The sequence below is a fragment of the Coccinella septempunctata genome, chromosome 8 (assembly GCF_907165205.1).
Source record: "Coccinella septempunctata chromosome 8, icCocSept1.1, whole genome shotgun sequence".
NCBI lineage: Eukaryota > Metazoa > Arthropoda > Insecta > Coleoptera > Coccinellidae > Coccinella > Coccinella septempunctata.
Genome location: NC_058196.1, coordinates 10,743,473 through 10,757,705, shown reverse-complemented (window position 1 = coordinate 10,757,705; position 14,233 = coordinate 10,743,473). Strand labels below are relative to the sequence as shown.

Sequence of the window (14,233 nt, the reverse complement as noted above, 5' to 3'; positions counted from 1 at the left end):
CATCTCTTTTTCAATAAGAATATTTGTCACAATGCAGACTAAAACAGATACAGGCAGTACCGTGTTGAATAAGTTGGTCGATAAAAGGGCCAACTTTTTTCAATAGTTACCGGAATTTGGCACAACATAAAAGACTACGATATTGCACGTTTGTGTGAACTACAAGCATATCGAGAAAAGGTTCTTTATTACGAGACAAAGTTTGAAGAATTGCAAGAAAGAATTATTGAGATCAATTCGGAATTATCAACGGACGAACGTATAGACACAGCAAAAACGGAGTTAGCGTTTGCTGAATTGGTAGCTCACATAAAGGGCTCATTCTTTTCTTTGAAACGTCAAGAAACATGGAATTCTGCTTCAACTTCACAGAACTCACATTCTAATTTTGATTCGCTTTTGCTTCCCAAAATAAATATTCGTCCTTCCTCTGCGAAGAGTTCTGAATGGCCTGAATTCTTTCAGTTATTCAACTCTTTAGTTCACGCAAATGATAGCCTAGTACCCATTCAAAAGTTCCAACTTTTGAAATCGTATCTGAGAAATGAGTCTCTTACAGTAATCTCAGGTTTGCAGTTATCCAACGAGAATTATGATTTAACCTATGAAGCCTTAAAATCTCGTTATCAAAATCCAAGAATGCTAGCTAATATATATTTGAACGAAATATTGAATTTCAAGGCCTCAACAAATAATTCAGCGGCCCATCTAAAGGAATTTTTAAATTGCCATCAAACGTCAGTTAATGCAATAAAGGCACTTGGTATTAAGGATCTATCTGATTTTTTGTTGTTTTCATTAGCTTTGCGCAACATAGATCCATACACGAGAAAAACGTTTGAAGGTCAGTTAGGTTCATCCGAAATTCCGGAATATAAAACGCTGATAGAATTTGTTACGCAGCAACTCAAGGCTCAAGAGTGTTGTGAGCAGAACTCTCTGAAATCTTCTAACAAACCTTCACCTCATAATTAATTTAATTCCTCAAGGAATAGACCAAAATGTTATTAGCTAATTCGAACGTTCCCAATCAAAATCAAGCGCCTTCACCTCGTTCAAGTAACACAAGAATTTTCTATTGTCCGAAACGCAATGAGTTACATCCACTATTCGCCTGCCCTTCATATATAAGATTGTCAAGACAAGCTAAATATGATTTTCTAAAAAATTCAAAACGCTGTTATAACTGTCTTGGACTTCACAATTTCAAGGATTGCGCTTCTAGGAAATCATGTCGGGTATGCAAGTCCAATCGTCATCACACCAGCCTTCACCCTGAAAACGAATCTCTTCCGAGAGAATCTGGAAATCATTCAAACGGCCCATCTGATCTTTTGCAGCAAGCAAATCCTGATGGAACCCGGGTTTCAGAATCTGTTTCCACCTCTTCGAGTAATATCATTAATTCATATCATATCAATCGGAAATCTGTTTCGCAGATTAGTCAAGTGCTGTTGGGTACTGTTCAAGCTAGAATAGAATTCGCTGACGGTTCCATGGTATCTGTTAGGGCTGTGTTAGACCCTGGTTCTCAAATATCGGCAATAAGTCAAGAACTCGTGGAACAATTAGGTTTGCAGGTTCACCCTGCAAATATTTTAATCTCAGGTGTTAGTCAAATGAACACTACACTTCTGGGTGGAGTTGATTGTAAGTTGTATCATAAGACTGGATCAAAATTCCTTCAAGTTCATGCAATCATACTTACAACAATTACAAATAAAATTCCTTCTTCTTCCGTGCCACAAGAGATCATTGAATATTTTCAACATTTAAATTTAGCTGATGAAACTTTTTATGTTTCTCAACCGATTGAAATTTTGTTAGGTGCGGATACCTATTCTCTTGTTTTCGATCGGGACGGTCGAATTTCATCTTCTAGATATCCAATGGCCGTAAACACTTTTTTCGGTTGGACAATCATCGGACCCATAGAAGAATCTTTCTCTCTGAGTAAATCAATTCTTTTCACTCAATCTGACACAATCAGTGATCAGTTACAAAGATTTTGGACACTGGAGGAAATACCAGATGCTTCTGTTTTTGATCCTGTCGATGAATACGTGGAAAAACACTTTCTATCTACTCATTCACGTGATGAAAGTGGTAGATACAGGGTAGCTCTTCCATTCAAGTTGGAGGAATCCTCTCCTGTGCTTTCGCATAATTCAAATAGATCATTAAAATTGTATTTGTCACTCGAAAATCGACTCATGAAAAATAAAGATTCCTTCATTTCATACAACGATTTTATGTTAGAATATTTGAAATTGAATCACATGTCACCTACTCAAGTTTCCAATAAATATGTAATACCACATCATGTTGTTCGTAAGGAATCTAGCTCGAAACTTGGGGTTGTTTTCAATGCATCTGATCTGGATGCATCGGGTTCGTCATTAAATGATCGGCTGCTGAGTAGCCCAAAATTACAAAAGGACATTCTGATAATTTTATCGTTTAGAATGTACCCAATAGCTATTTGTGCGGACATTGAGAAAATGTATAGGCAGATTCTAGTGTGCCCTTCCGATCGCAAATATCAACATATTTATTGGCGTCCATCTCCTAACGAACCTATAATCGAGTTTGAATTGAACACCGTCACTTATGATATGAAGCCTTCAGACTTTTTGGCTATACGAGTTCTGAAGCAACTAGTATGTGATGACGGTAGCTCGATCACTCTGTTCATGGATAGTGGAGACATCATCAAGGTCCATCTAAGTTGCTCATTAAGGTAAGAATTTTCTTATTGCTTTTGGGGACACTTATCCTTTTCATCCAGTGTTGGGAATTAACTAATGAATTCAAATATATACAGTCCACTCTCTAAGTTTTTGTTTTATGATATTCAATCTATTTGAATTGAACAGCTCGTCAGTTTTCTTTCTTTTTGAAAATGAAGCTGAATTCCACCCAACAGCTATTATAACCTATGCGAACCCTATTGTCTTCAAGTCAAGAAAAAATCTAGAATAAGCATATAAGGAAGCAACAAATATAAAAATCATTGTTATCAACCACCCACAACGAAAGTAGCATAATCTTAAAGTTAACCTTATCTTTGATTGTGCGGTCACAATTCATATTTTTTTCTGTGAATATCGACTGTTCGCTTGCACTGTACTGAAAAATTGACTGAGGTAGAAGTGTGGTAGAGGCAACGTTATGGCATAAAATTCAACCAGATGGCATTTCCATGAGTCAGTAATCGAAAAGGATCATCTTACCCAAAGAGTTCAACTCGTGCACCTTTTGCCTAATCTAGGCACACTGAGCTCAACTTATCCAGGCCTTTCTATTTTATGATGTCCGTTCCCTATTATATTCCGAATTATTGTTTGCATAATTAAGTAGCCTGTCAATACTGAAGTGTTCATTTTTCAAAATATTATAACTTTGCCGTTGCAAGGCTTTTCTAAAGATATAAACTCCTCAAATGCCTCCACCTTTTCGGGTCTCCCAATAGGGGGAAATGTTTTTTTCATCCTCTTCACTTACAATATTCCTAATTGTGGAAACGTTCAGCTAAAATAAAAGTCGTTTAGATTTGTATAAAACATTGTATGAATTTACTTACATTGAATATGTTCGATACTGTCTGATATATTGAAGTTTTCAGAATATTTATCGGGGTTACTATTCGAATGAGCGGCCCTCAATTCTGAAGAGAACTTTTTTCAATAACTTTCGGTATAGGCATTTTGGTAGTAATAATCAAAAACTCTGATAATAATGAATATAAGCAAAGATATTGTTGATATTAGTTGTGGCAACGTAGTGTTTAACTACTGTTAACCAGTGCAAAAAAAAAAGTGAATGGAGTGTTAGTACTGTGTCCATACCTAATTGTTCATGTTTAAAATTATAATTCTAAATTTCCAGTTGCACGTCTTCTTCAAAAATGAAGTTCTCGACTAAACAATGTTATGAAAACAACGTTGATCATTGATTCGAGATTCTGAGCATATTAGTGACAGTAAATATGTATTAGATTCGAGGTTACTCCAGCGCGTGCTGATCCGTGCGCCCAAAAAAATATTTCCAGTACAAGCGGAGTCAGTTTGACTCCTAACTGTGATTAACTTTTAACTTCGGAATTTTTTCTTTCAGACACGACTTATTTCGCCCTCTCTACTGGGCTATATCCCCATCTCGTGTAGTTTGAAAAGAACCTACTAGAGATGCAAAGAACGTTATTCAATTATGCTATGTGTGATACGAGTGTAGAAATTAGATTCGATATATTATATCAGTTCGACCCTGTACATTGATTCTCTATTGGACAAATGGTTACACAGCCTTATGGCCATTTTAACGCAGTGTACTGCAGAAGTGGTGATGAGTGTAGTTGGAATCATTTAGTCACCAGAAATACTTTACATGTTACGAAGGCGTAGAAAGGCCACATAATATTTTTCCTTAAATTCCGACTCTGAAGTCGGAGTTTAACTAAATTCCGAGTTCAAAGTCGGAAATTAGTAAAATTTTCTTCGAAACATATAGAGATTAGATGCACAGGGCGTTCTACGTCGACATAGAATATTTCTCCATATATACAGTGGGATTGATGAGAGGTTTTGCTTTCGTAATACAATGTGTTTATGTTTTAGTGAACACTGAAATGAAATTCATTAATATTGTGTGTTCGTACATTTATGATGAATGTGATTGTTATTTATACAGGATATTCTTTGATATTATTTAACTCTCCTTGCATAAAATCATATGTAATGAATGTATGTGATATGAAAATATTATCCAGGCTGTTCCATGACAGATTCGGCTTTCTGGATATACAGAATCTGTTATAATATCTAGTTTTCCATATGTAGGTACATAGGTACAGGTACATAATGGAAATCGATAAGGAATATGGTTCTGGATTGCGTTTTCTTCAATGAAGAGGTGATTTCCAACGAGCTTTATGTGGTTCTCACTCTGTAGTTTCAACTTTCTCATGAGAAAAACGCAGAAGATATCCAAGAACCTTTTGTATACATAAAATCCTTACATTGGAGTAGCCGTTTTTTTTTTTTTGAGAGGGCCTGGGACCTCAATGTTATTTTATGGTTACTATTTCAGTACTGGAGTGGAGGGAGGTTGTGCCCAACCTTGCCTCTACCTGTCTATGACCATAATTTTATAATTATTCAAAAACATGTACCTAATGACAATTTTCTCAAATAAGTTCAATATTTATTAAAAATATAATTACTTAACTGAATTAAAAATATTTTTTAATTATTATGTGGCACTTCTACGCCTTCGTAACATGTTATTTTTCGTTTCATGATTATTCTAATGAATTTCATTCATCAAAAAACCTATTACACAAAAAGCAGTTGAAAGAAGTGGCTTCCAAAATCACTTTTTAGGGGGCTATAGCTTCAGTGGCTGTTCACTTGACTTCCATAATGCAGCGTAAAAATTGAAACAAATCTTAACTACTCCACCTCCAACACTTGAAATACCCTTCCGAAAAAAATTGTCTGGATTCAACACTGATTCATGTAAATTCAGTACATGTGTTCATGAAGACTTCATAATTGATAATTCGCAGTGCAGAATACATTTGTTTGTCTACATGCTTTTGTTTCCTCCTTTTTCACAAATACAACAAAATGAATAACTGAAATTAATATAAACTGATTCAAATACAATAGATTATATTGAGAATGAAAGTCTCATAAACGCTTTGTCTTTGACATTCCGAATATTATATGTTCTACCCGCGGTACAATTTATTTTACTCTTAAAAAATTTATCCTGCAAATAAAAATTTGTCTGAATGACCTTTGCCACATTGAATTCACCTTCTTGCTGAAATTATTTCTTTTGAATGTGATGCCGAATTAGTGATTTACCGAGCGCTTCCAAATTTCAGGTATTTAATTTTGAAATATGTGTCGCTTCATCACTTCTATCGCAGATATATAAAAACTGACTTCAGCTTTTAGTTCTATTATCCTGCTAAATAGGATTTTGTTGTAATCTATCCCTCCCTATGAACTGAAATGTTACATTATTTCGTGGAGAATGCTCGACCAGCACAGTAAATAGGTTGAGAAGATATGTAGCAAAAAGTAATTGGTATAGTGAAATAGTGTGGAATCATTATGATATCAGCTTTGCCTGTTCATATTTGACGTACCTAAGATTTTCTGAAAACATTTAAGAGGACGTCCGATATAATGAATATATTTGCGGTTAGCAAAGGCTCAAATTTCACTGATTGTTTTTTCTTTATAGGTATAGAAACTGAAACTGACTCGGAAACTATCCAAAAAGCAAAGATCTATCTGGAAAACAGTCTGCCAAATATAGAAAGTCCAGAGGCTATAGCAGCAGTGGCGCTTGCCTTGATCCTAGTCAAAAGTGCAACTAGTGCATGGGCAATAGAAAAGTTGAGGAACGTTTCTACCACGGATGACAGAGAATTTGGATGGCCCCATTCCATCACTAGAAAAGATGCTGCTGATTGGCTGTACGAAAGTGCAACAGATAAAACGTCCAAGGAACCACTATTGAGTAAGTGAATTTCAGGTTCATAATAATAAATCAGATCGAAGATATCACGAATATGCACATAATCTAGTGCAAATTTAACTTAAATTTTTCGAGTTAAGGAGAGCGACGATAAATAATATGCAAGTGGGTCATATACAGGGTGCTTCAGGAAAAGGTAGAATAAGTAGAGCACTACAAAATGAGTTGTATTTGTGGCCCGTAACATGCAGCACTGAAACTGCATGTGCTACCAAGATACAGTGTTGAACAAAAAATGTCATCGGAATGTTTTACGATTATCTCCAAATTAGTGCAAGTATTGTGATGAAAAGTACTCAATATGTGAAAACTGACCTCCCATGAGTTTGTAATCCTTATTCATAGAGTGCCCTAACAACACGGTTCGCGCCCATTAGATTCAAACTTCATCGTGGTAAATCTTTTAGTACAAATTTGGCAATCTTCGAAATCGTTCGTACGATATGGCGTACTAGGTGCCCCAAATTCTATGCTCCCTAGGAGCACAAAAAAAAGATTTGTTGTTAAACTAAACTTTACGATCAATTTTATCGATTTGGAGAAAAAAATTTCCAACGATTTTCTCGAAATCTACAGGAAAACCCAAATTGTCATGAAAATTTAGTGAATTAGATGTGATTAAAACATTCATTGTTAGTTTTCTTAGGCGTCTTTCATCTTTTTCTACGCAAAACATCGATTCATATAAACCACGCAGTGTGAGAACACCACGACTCGAAAAGGCAAGTGTGAACGAAATAGAAGAACATCCAAGAACTACAATAAGAAAAATTTATATTCCTTTATACAAGTCCTGAAGTTGTTTGGCGGATCTTGCGGGATTTTTTGCTATATACTTTCCACATTCAGTGGGTGCGGGGTCTCCTACCTGGATATTTTCATCCGAGGATTGATTTTTGTCATTGGTAGGTACCATTAAGGACTATTCAACAATTTTCATTTTGCTTGCCAAATCCTATTCACCGCTGAATCCTGTTTCTCAAGAAATTCAATTATAAAGATGAACATACGAAGAAATAATAAAAGCATATATATATATATATATATATATATATATATATATATATATATATATATATATATATATATATATATATATATATATATATATATATATATATATATATATATGAACCCGTAGTGCGTTGTTACCTCCGTTAAGTTCATTGGGCGACCTGACCTCCGGGTGAAGGAGTTATATAATTGGAATAATTTTTGTTTATATATGTAGAGGGGAAGGTAAATAACAGGGGTACCTAAAGAGGGGAAAAGATTTTTATCGAAAAATTTTTCTTCAAACGAATCAGACCTTACTACCTCCGCATATATTTCTTATTAGTAGTGCGCTCTCACCTCCCGCAACGTTGCCAGATTTTAGGAGGACGGAAAGTAAGACAGCTCGAATTCTACTCATATATAGAATACAGCTGCTCTTCCGATTCATTCACACATATTGAAACCTGTAAATAGTTCGAGAACGATACTAATATTGATAAACTTCATACGCTGATAATTGATTGATAAGGTTCGTGATCTCGGTGTAAATGAATTTGGACAGTTTTGAATAAATATGCTTATGTCTACGATACTTCGTCCGATAGGGGAGTTTAATACCCCAAACGAATGGTGCATGAAAATCAAATTTTTCGTGACATATAAGATTAATTCAAAAGACAATTTTACCGAATTTGTTCTGGTATGAAATAGTAGTCTAATTTTTGGGCATTATATTCACGACATTAGGAACTCCATATAAATATTTTTTCCGAATGAATCAATAAAGATATACGTTTTACTTTCAGCTTCTATACTTCACTCACTTTCATTTTAGCACTGGATTGGCCATGGAAATTGGATACCTTTCACTCTGTATGGTACGAAAATGTTGGGTTAAGACGCTTGTCAAAACATTCTTGAGTTTTAAATCAGTGCTACGTAGTCCGTTCTACGTGAGACTTTCAGTAATTACGTATTTCATCACAATGTCAAATCACTTCGGAAAAAATTAAGTCGAAAATATGTAACGAACATAATTGACGTTTATACAAACTGATTGAAGACATACCAAATCTATTTATTTATATGGAAAATACAAATGATCAGTAGTTTGAGGAGAGTTACTGTTGTTTATCTTCTTTGGCTGGAGGTTGAAGACGTTACATCAATTGTAGAATTGAAAAAAATCAACCCAAATATGAAATGCATCTGATGCAGTGATAGCATTGAGTTGAATAATCAAAGGTGGTAGGGAATGGGTATCTCTTGAAGAAATGAACGGATAATTACAAGAATGTTAAATTCTTCAACAAAAATCATCTTGCGTGAATGGTAGTCAAAATAATTAAAAGAAGTTTGAAGCAAGAGGATCTTCACCTCACAAAACAACTGGCTCGTATTCACGTCTGTTTATTTTCAATACATTGATATAATGATAATAATTATACAGGGTGTGGCGTAATGAATGGATAATATGGATCCTGCGGGTAGAGGACTCTATGGTGGTTCAGATAAATATATTTTACGTTTGGTAAAAGTGCCTTGGTTTTCGAGATATTATTATATAAATAATAATAACTGGATATTGACATTTTTCATCGTAGCGGATCAAAAGAAACTCCTTGATTTAATGGCATTTCTTAATTGCTCGAGGAGTCTTTTGCGATTTTTCAGTACACAGGGTGTTTCACAAGTAAACGGACAAACGAAAACCGTGAATAGAGGGCATTGAGCTGAGTTCAAAAACACCTCATATGTGTGTCTTGGTCATTCCGTTTCCGATATACAGAAGAGTTTATTCAAATTTCCCGAATTTTCGTTCAGCTATAACTCCAAATAATTTAGTTGTATTCGGCTAAAAACTCATTATCCGTTTAAGCTTGTAAGTTTCAATAAAACAGGACATTAAAGTTGACGAACACAGGACCGGACTCATTGAGGCTATATTCAAACTTAAACTCATGCAAAACACTCTGTTTGTAATTTTTTTCGTCATAATTTTGAATTTTTCAGGTATCTGCATTTATCTTCTCGAAATCAATGAAATTTTGGTATGCTTTATCAGTGGATAATTTTTAATGAATAATTGTTTGTTGGTGAAATGCCTCTAGAAAAAACAGCGCAGCATAATGACTTTTACTTCACAATAATTAATGGTATGAATATGATCGCCAATCAGATGTGGAAATCTAAAAATGGAATTGGAAATTTTCAACTGAATTTTTTCGTTTTTGATATTTTAGCATATCTGGTTATTCGGATAAATCATTCACAGTGATAATAAGCTTTATTATTGATAATGAACAAAAAAAGCAATAAAAAACTACGCTATCATGAAAATAATAATTATAACTTTATATCTTCCGAATGAATCGCTTTTTATGGACATCGTAGAGCTGAAGTAATTTTCCGAACTGATTTTCAGCTCATTTGGTCCTTTAGTGAAGGTAATGATTGGCACTTCGAATAAGTATGATAAATGCACTTTCGAATTCTTCACTTATTCCGTTATATTCATTATTGGATCTATGGAAATCTATGGATTGGTCTGGTCTTATTACAATTTGTTATTGAAACATTGATGATATTCATGCACCAGCAAAAGTATTTATCAGTATTTCAGGTCATTTCATTAGAAGGGTAGGACCCCAACATTGGACTGCTAGATCTCCAGATCTGACACCCCGCGATTTCTTTCTTTGTTTTCATTCACACAACTAGTTGTCCATAGAAAAATAGATTAATTCTGAAGATCAAGTTTTAATATTTAGTTTCAAGATAGCGTAGTTTTTCCATCCATATTTGTGCATTATCAATTTTGAAACATTTTATCATTGTGAATGACTATTTTGAAGACCGAATATGGTATAATTGTTGAACGCATTCATTTCATTTCTTTGAAAAAAAAATCAATTAAGAATTTCTATTTTTATGAAGTGCTCTATTCCTTAGAGGCGTCTGACCAAAACAATTACTTCTAGAACATGATCAACAGGTGGGGCAACCCAAAAATCAATTCATTTTGAGACAATAATAATGCAGATAACAAAAAAGTTTAAATTATGATTAAAAAACTACATACACGTTGTTTTTATGAGTTTGAAGTTAAGTAAAGCCTCACTGAGCCCGGTCCTGATTTTTGTCGAATTTAAATGCTCTGTTTCAATGAAATTTACAACTCAAGGCTAAATATAAATTTTCAGTCGACTTGATAGAGAATTTCAGGACTTATAGCCGAACGGAAATTCGAGAAATTTCAAAAAACACTGAAGAAACCTATATATAGGGTGCCCCAAAACTATTGAAACAAACGTCACACCAAGATAGAGTAGATCAAATACTATCGAATGACACCAACATTAGTTGAGCGAAAATGTACGGTTTCTGAGAAAACCTAACCTAAAGTTGCCGATTTTCGAACTATTTTTTCAATCACAAGGCAAATTTGTGATTAAGGATAGCGTTTTTCTCCCATATTATCACCCCTGTTTAATCTGAGTATTAAAAATCATGTAGAAAAAACAATTGTTTCAATTAACATCAACTTAGGTCGAGACTTAGGTTATGGTTATCGATTAACTACTTGAAATAATTTCAATTAGGGGAGATAAAACAATAATCTTAGTTCAATATAATTTAGAATCGATATCCTTCTTCACAAACTGGCCCCGTTATTAAGAAAAATAGTTCGAAAATCGGGAACTTTAGGTGTTTTAATAAAATTCTGATTATTTTGGAAACGGTACGTTTTCGTTGAACTAATGTTGGTGTCATTCGATAATATTCGGTTTACTCTATCGTGGTGTGACGTTTGATTCACTAGTTTTGGGACACCCTGTATATGGGGTGATTTTGAACTCAGAGCAATGCCCTCAATTCACGGTTTTCATTTGTCTGTTTACTCGTGAAACACCCTGTATACTCCTTGTACTCTGAAAGTTTTGAAACAAACCGTCATATGAAAATTCAAATTTTTTTTGTTTTGAGAAACGTTCATCCAGATACTCTAGTTCATCCGTTTACCCAACGCCGACGCTGGTTACATTGCTCGAAATGAAATCGGCATCTGTTTACTGCAAAACACGTGTTGATGCTGATCTGAAGGGTTCATACTTTTCTACCTGATTTGGGCTTTTTAGGAACGAATTGCTCAAGATGCCGAATTCGAGTAACATTTCGTTTTGCGTGTTATATTGGATAAAATTGATTTTATGCCATGGATGATTCGAGAATTATTGATGTCCAGAATGCTCCAGAATGATGAAAATTTTCAGATTTCATTGAAATTCTTGCGAAAACTGTCTCGTATATTGTCAAGTTTAGATTTTAATTCATTCAGAACTGTGAAGTTCGACAAATAATGATGTGAATAATTCAATATTATATTTGCCTCAAGACTCGAAACTTTTCGAGAAACGATTTATTTAATGATTTGATGACGAATAAATCAATTATGTGTGTTGATATTATATTTTCATTCATTGAAGAATATTTAGAATAATGAAGTTCAACAAATGATACGAACAAGATACTTATTCAATTAACCTCATGATCCGAAACATTTCAGAATTTATTTCGTGTTTAGATAATCTGCTGCATATCGTTGTTCACAATACGACTGTCAATTTAGGACCAATTATAGAACGATTTAATTAATAGATCAATAGCTTTCGAAAATGTTGGTCAGTCTATGACTGACAACTCATTTTGTCAAATGACGGATTTCAGTATCAGACTGCTATATTAGTAACGTGCGTTCAAAAAAATTCGTCGTCAAGTAGGCTATGGAATTTAGTAGGTTGATTTTCTGTGACTGAACGTAATTCTTTCCTTACATCACACTCATCAGTCATCACAGACGAGGAGCTAAATGCTCATATCCGTACCGACGTTGCCACGTCTGTCGTCTACTTTTTAAGCCACAGAACATTTGAAAACTGTCAACTGTTCATCTCTGACAGCCTGTCAACTCATTTCACATGTCTTATTTATTTTTATTTTGTTATCAGAGACCGTTTATTATTTACATTTTTCTTTAATATTCTTTGTGAAATTGTGGTAATAGTTAAATCAGAAAATCTGTATTGAATAGATGACCAATGCAACACAAATAACAGGGTTGCAATCACTTACAACATGATTAACAACAAGAAGTTTTGAGCGGAACGTTAAATTAAACTGATATATCTACATATAACAACATAAGGGTCCTGTAACGTTCCTCGAACAACTGAAGAACATTAGAATCATTACTTGGAAGACTGAACCTGGTCGAAAGACCCTCTCGGTCAAAACAAAGATTTGGACCATTATAGGCCCCTCCAACCTTCTAGCCTCACAAAAATTGTGGAGGCAAGCAAAAGCGTCATTACAAGTAAAACTCCTCACTTGACGAATATTTTCGTTGTTCCAAGGTATAAAAGAGTGGTATTTTACTTCATCTAGAACTCTAAGAATATTTATTTGGCAATCTGTAATAGATGAATAGATATATAAAAAGTAAGTTGATATTAAACTTTTGATATGATAACTATCATCATCATATATCAAGATTTCTGAATTAACTATAAATTTTCTTTCAGTGAATACAAAGAGTACCTAATTTATTGAAATTTTGAAAACAAATCAAGAAGTGGCGGATTTTATTCCCAGAAGATAAGCCAGATGTACGAAAGCATTCAGAGAGTAGCAGCCTACAAATACTTTATAATTAGCCTTTTACCTAGGTTACTCTATAAAATATTTGGAACAAAATATTCGAGGAAAGTGTTTCACAAAAGGGTTAGCACAGATGAATTGATGTATATTTAGAGAAGGAAATAATGACCAACCTGCAATAAAATACTGATATGAGGATTGTGAAACTCTGGATCCATATGGAATGCGTCTGGTAGACCATTGTTCCTGGCCTTTATTTCTACAGCGTTTGTACGGGTAAAAAGAGATGGAATGAATATTTTCTCAAAATGTAAATATGTAATATTATGTAATTTAGTTGTATTAAATATTCTTGAAAAGATGCACTGTTTCATTGAAAAGGTGTATTCAATATAGGTATATATAAAACAGGAATACTAAAGTAGTAGTAATTAAACTTTATTGAAACAATGTTTCCAAGGGTTAACAACTCAGGTCTTCCTGCCCAGGAACACTATAAAAATATAATCGATACAAAATAGAACTAGTTAGAAAAACAGCATAAATATAATGAGTATAAATAAAAATATAACTAGTATAAGTCAGCTCTCCTAATAATAGCAGTTTTGTTGTCTCCTCGTCAAGTAATTTAAGTGAAGCTTCTTATGCTGAAATACAGAAATTTCTTCCGGAATAGGAAAAAAACTTAACACTGTTTCCTCGGCCTCCACATCCAACAACACAACGAGAAAATGGCATAATTATTCACTTCCTGCTAAAATACTGTGTGACTTTCCCAAGATATTGAATACTTTCATTACCATTATTGGCATTAATAACGCACATTTAACACTAAAGAATCACTAGGATTAACACCACCATCAAATTAAAAACAAAAATAATGCATTTCAATGTACGTATTTTAACTAAAAGTAAAATAATATTCCAAATTATGTGTTATTTTTGCCCACACAACACCTCACAATTTTATTTTGACATCTATCTGACAGCTGGTTGAAGTTTCAGTACCGAAGTTGACAGTTTCAGA

The 14,233-nt window shown here is 34.0% G+C and overlaps 2 protein-coding genes across 3 annotated transcripts in view; one reads left to right on the top strand and one right to left on the bottom strand.

Moving 5' to 3' along the window:
- The window catches only part of LOC123318935, a 537,083-nt gene that overhangs the window by 24,273 nt on the left and 498,577 nt on the right, over positions 1-14,233 (bottom strand). The window lies entirely within an intron of this gene.
- Positions 1-14,233, top strand: part of LOC123318930 (C3 and PZP-like alpha-2-macroglobulin domain-containing protein 8) — a 1,198,665-nt gene that overhangs the window by 1,014,192 nt on the left and 170,240 nt on the right. For both annotated transcript variants that reach the window (XM_044905716.1, XM_044905717.1), the window contains one exon: positions 6,256-6,534. In XM_044905716.1, coding sequence (XP_044761651.1) covers positions 6,256-6,534 — 279 coding nt within the window. The remainder of the gene's footprint in view (positions 1-6,255; positions 6,535-14,233) is intronic.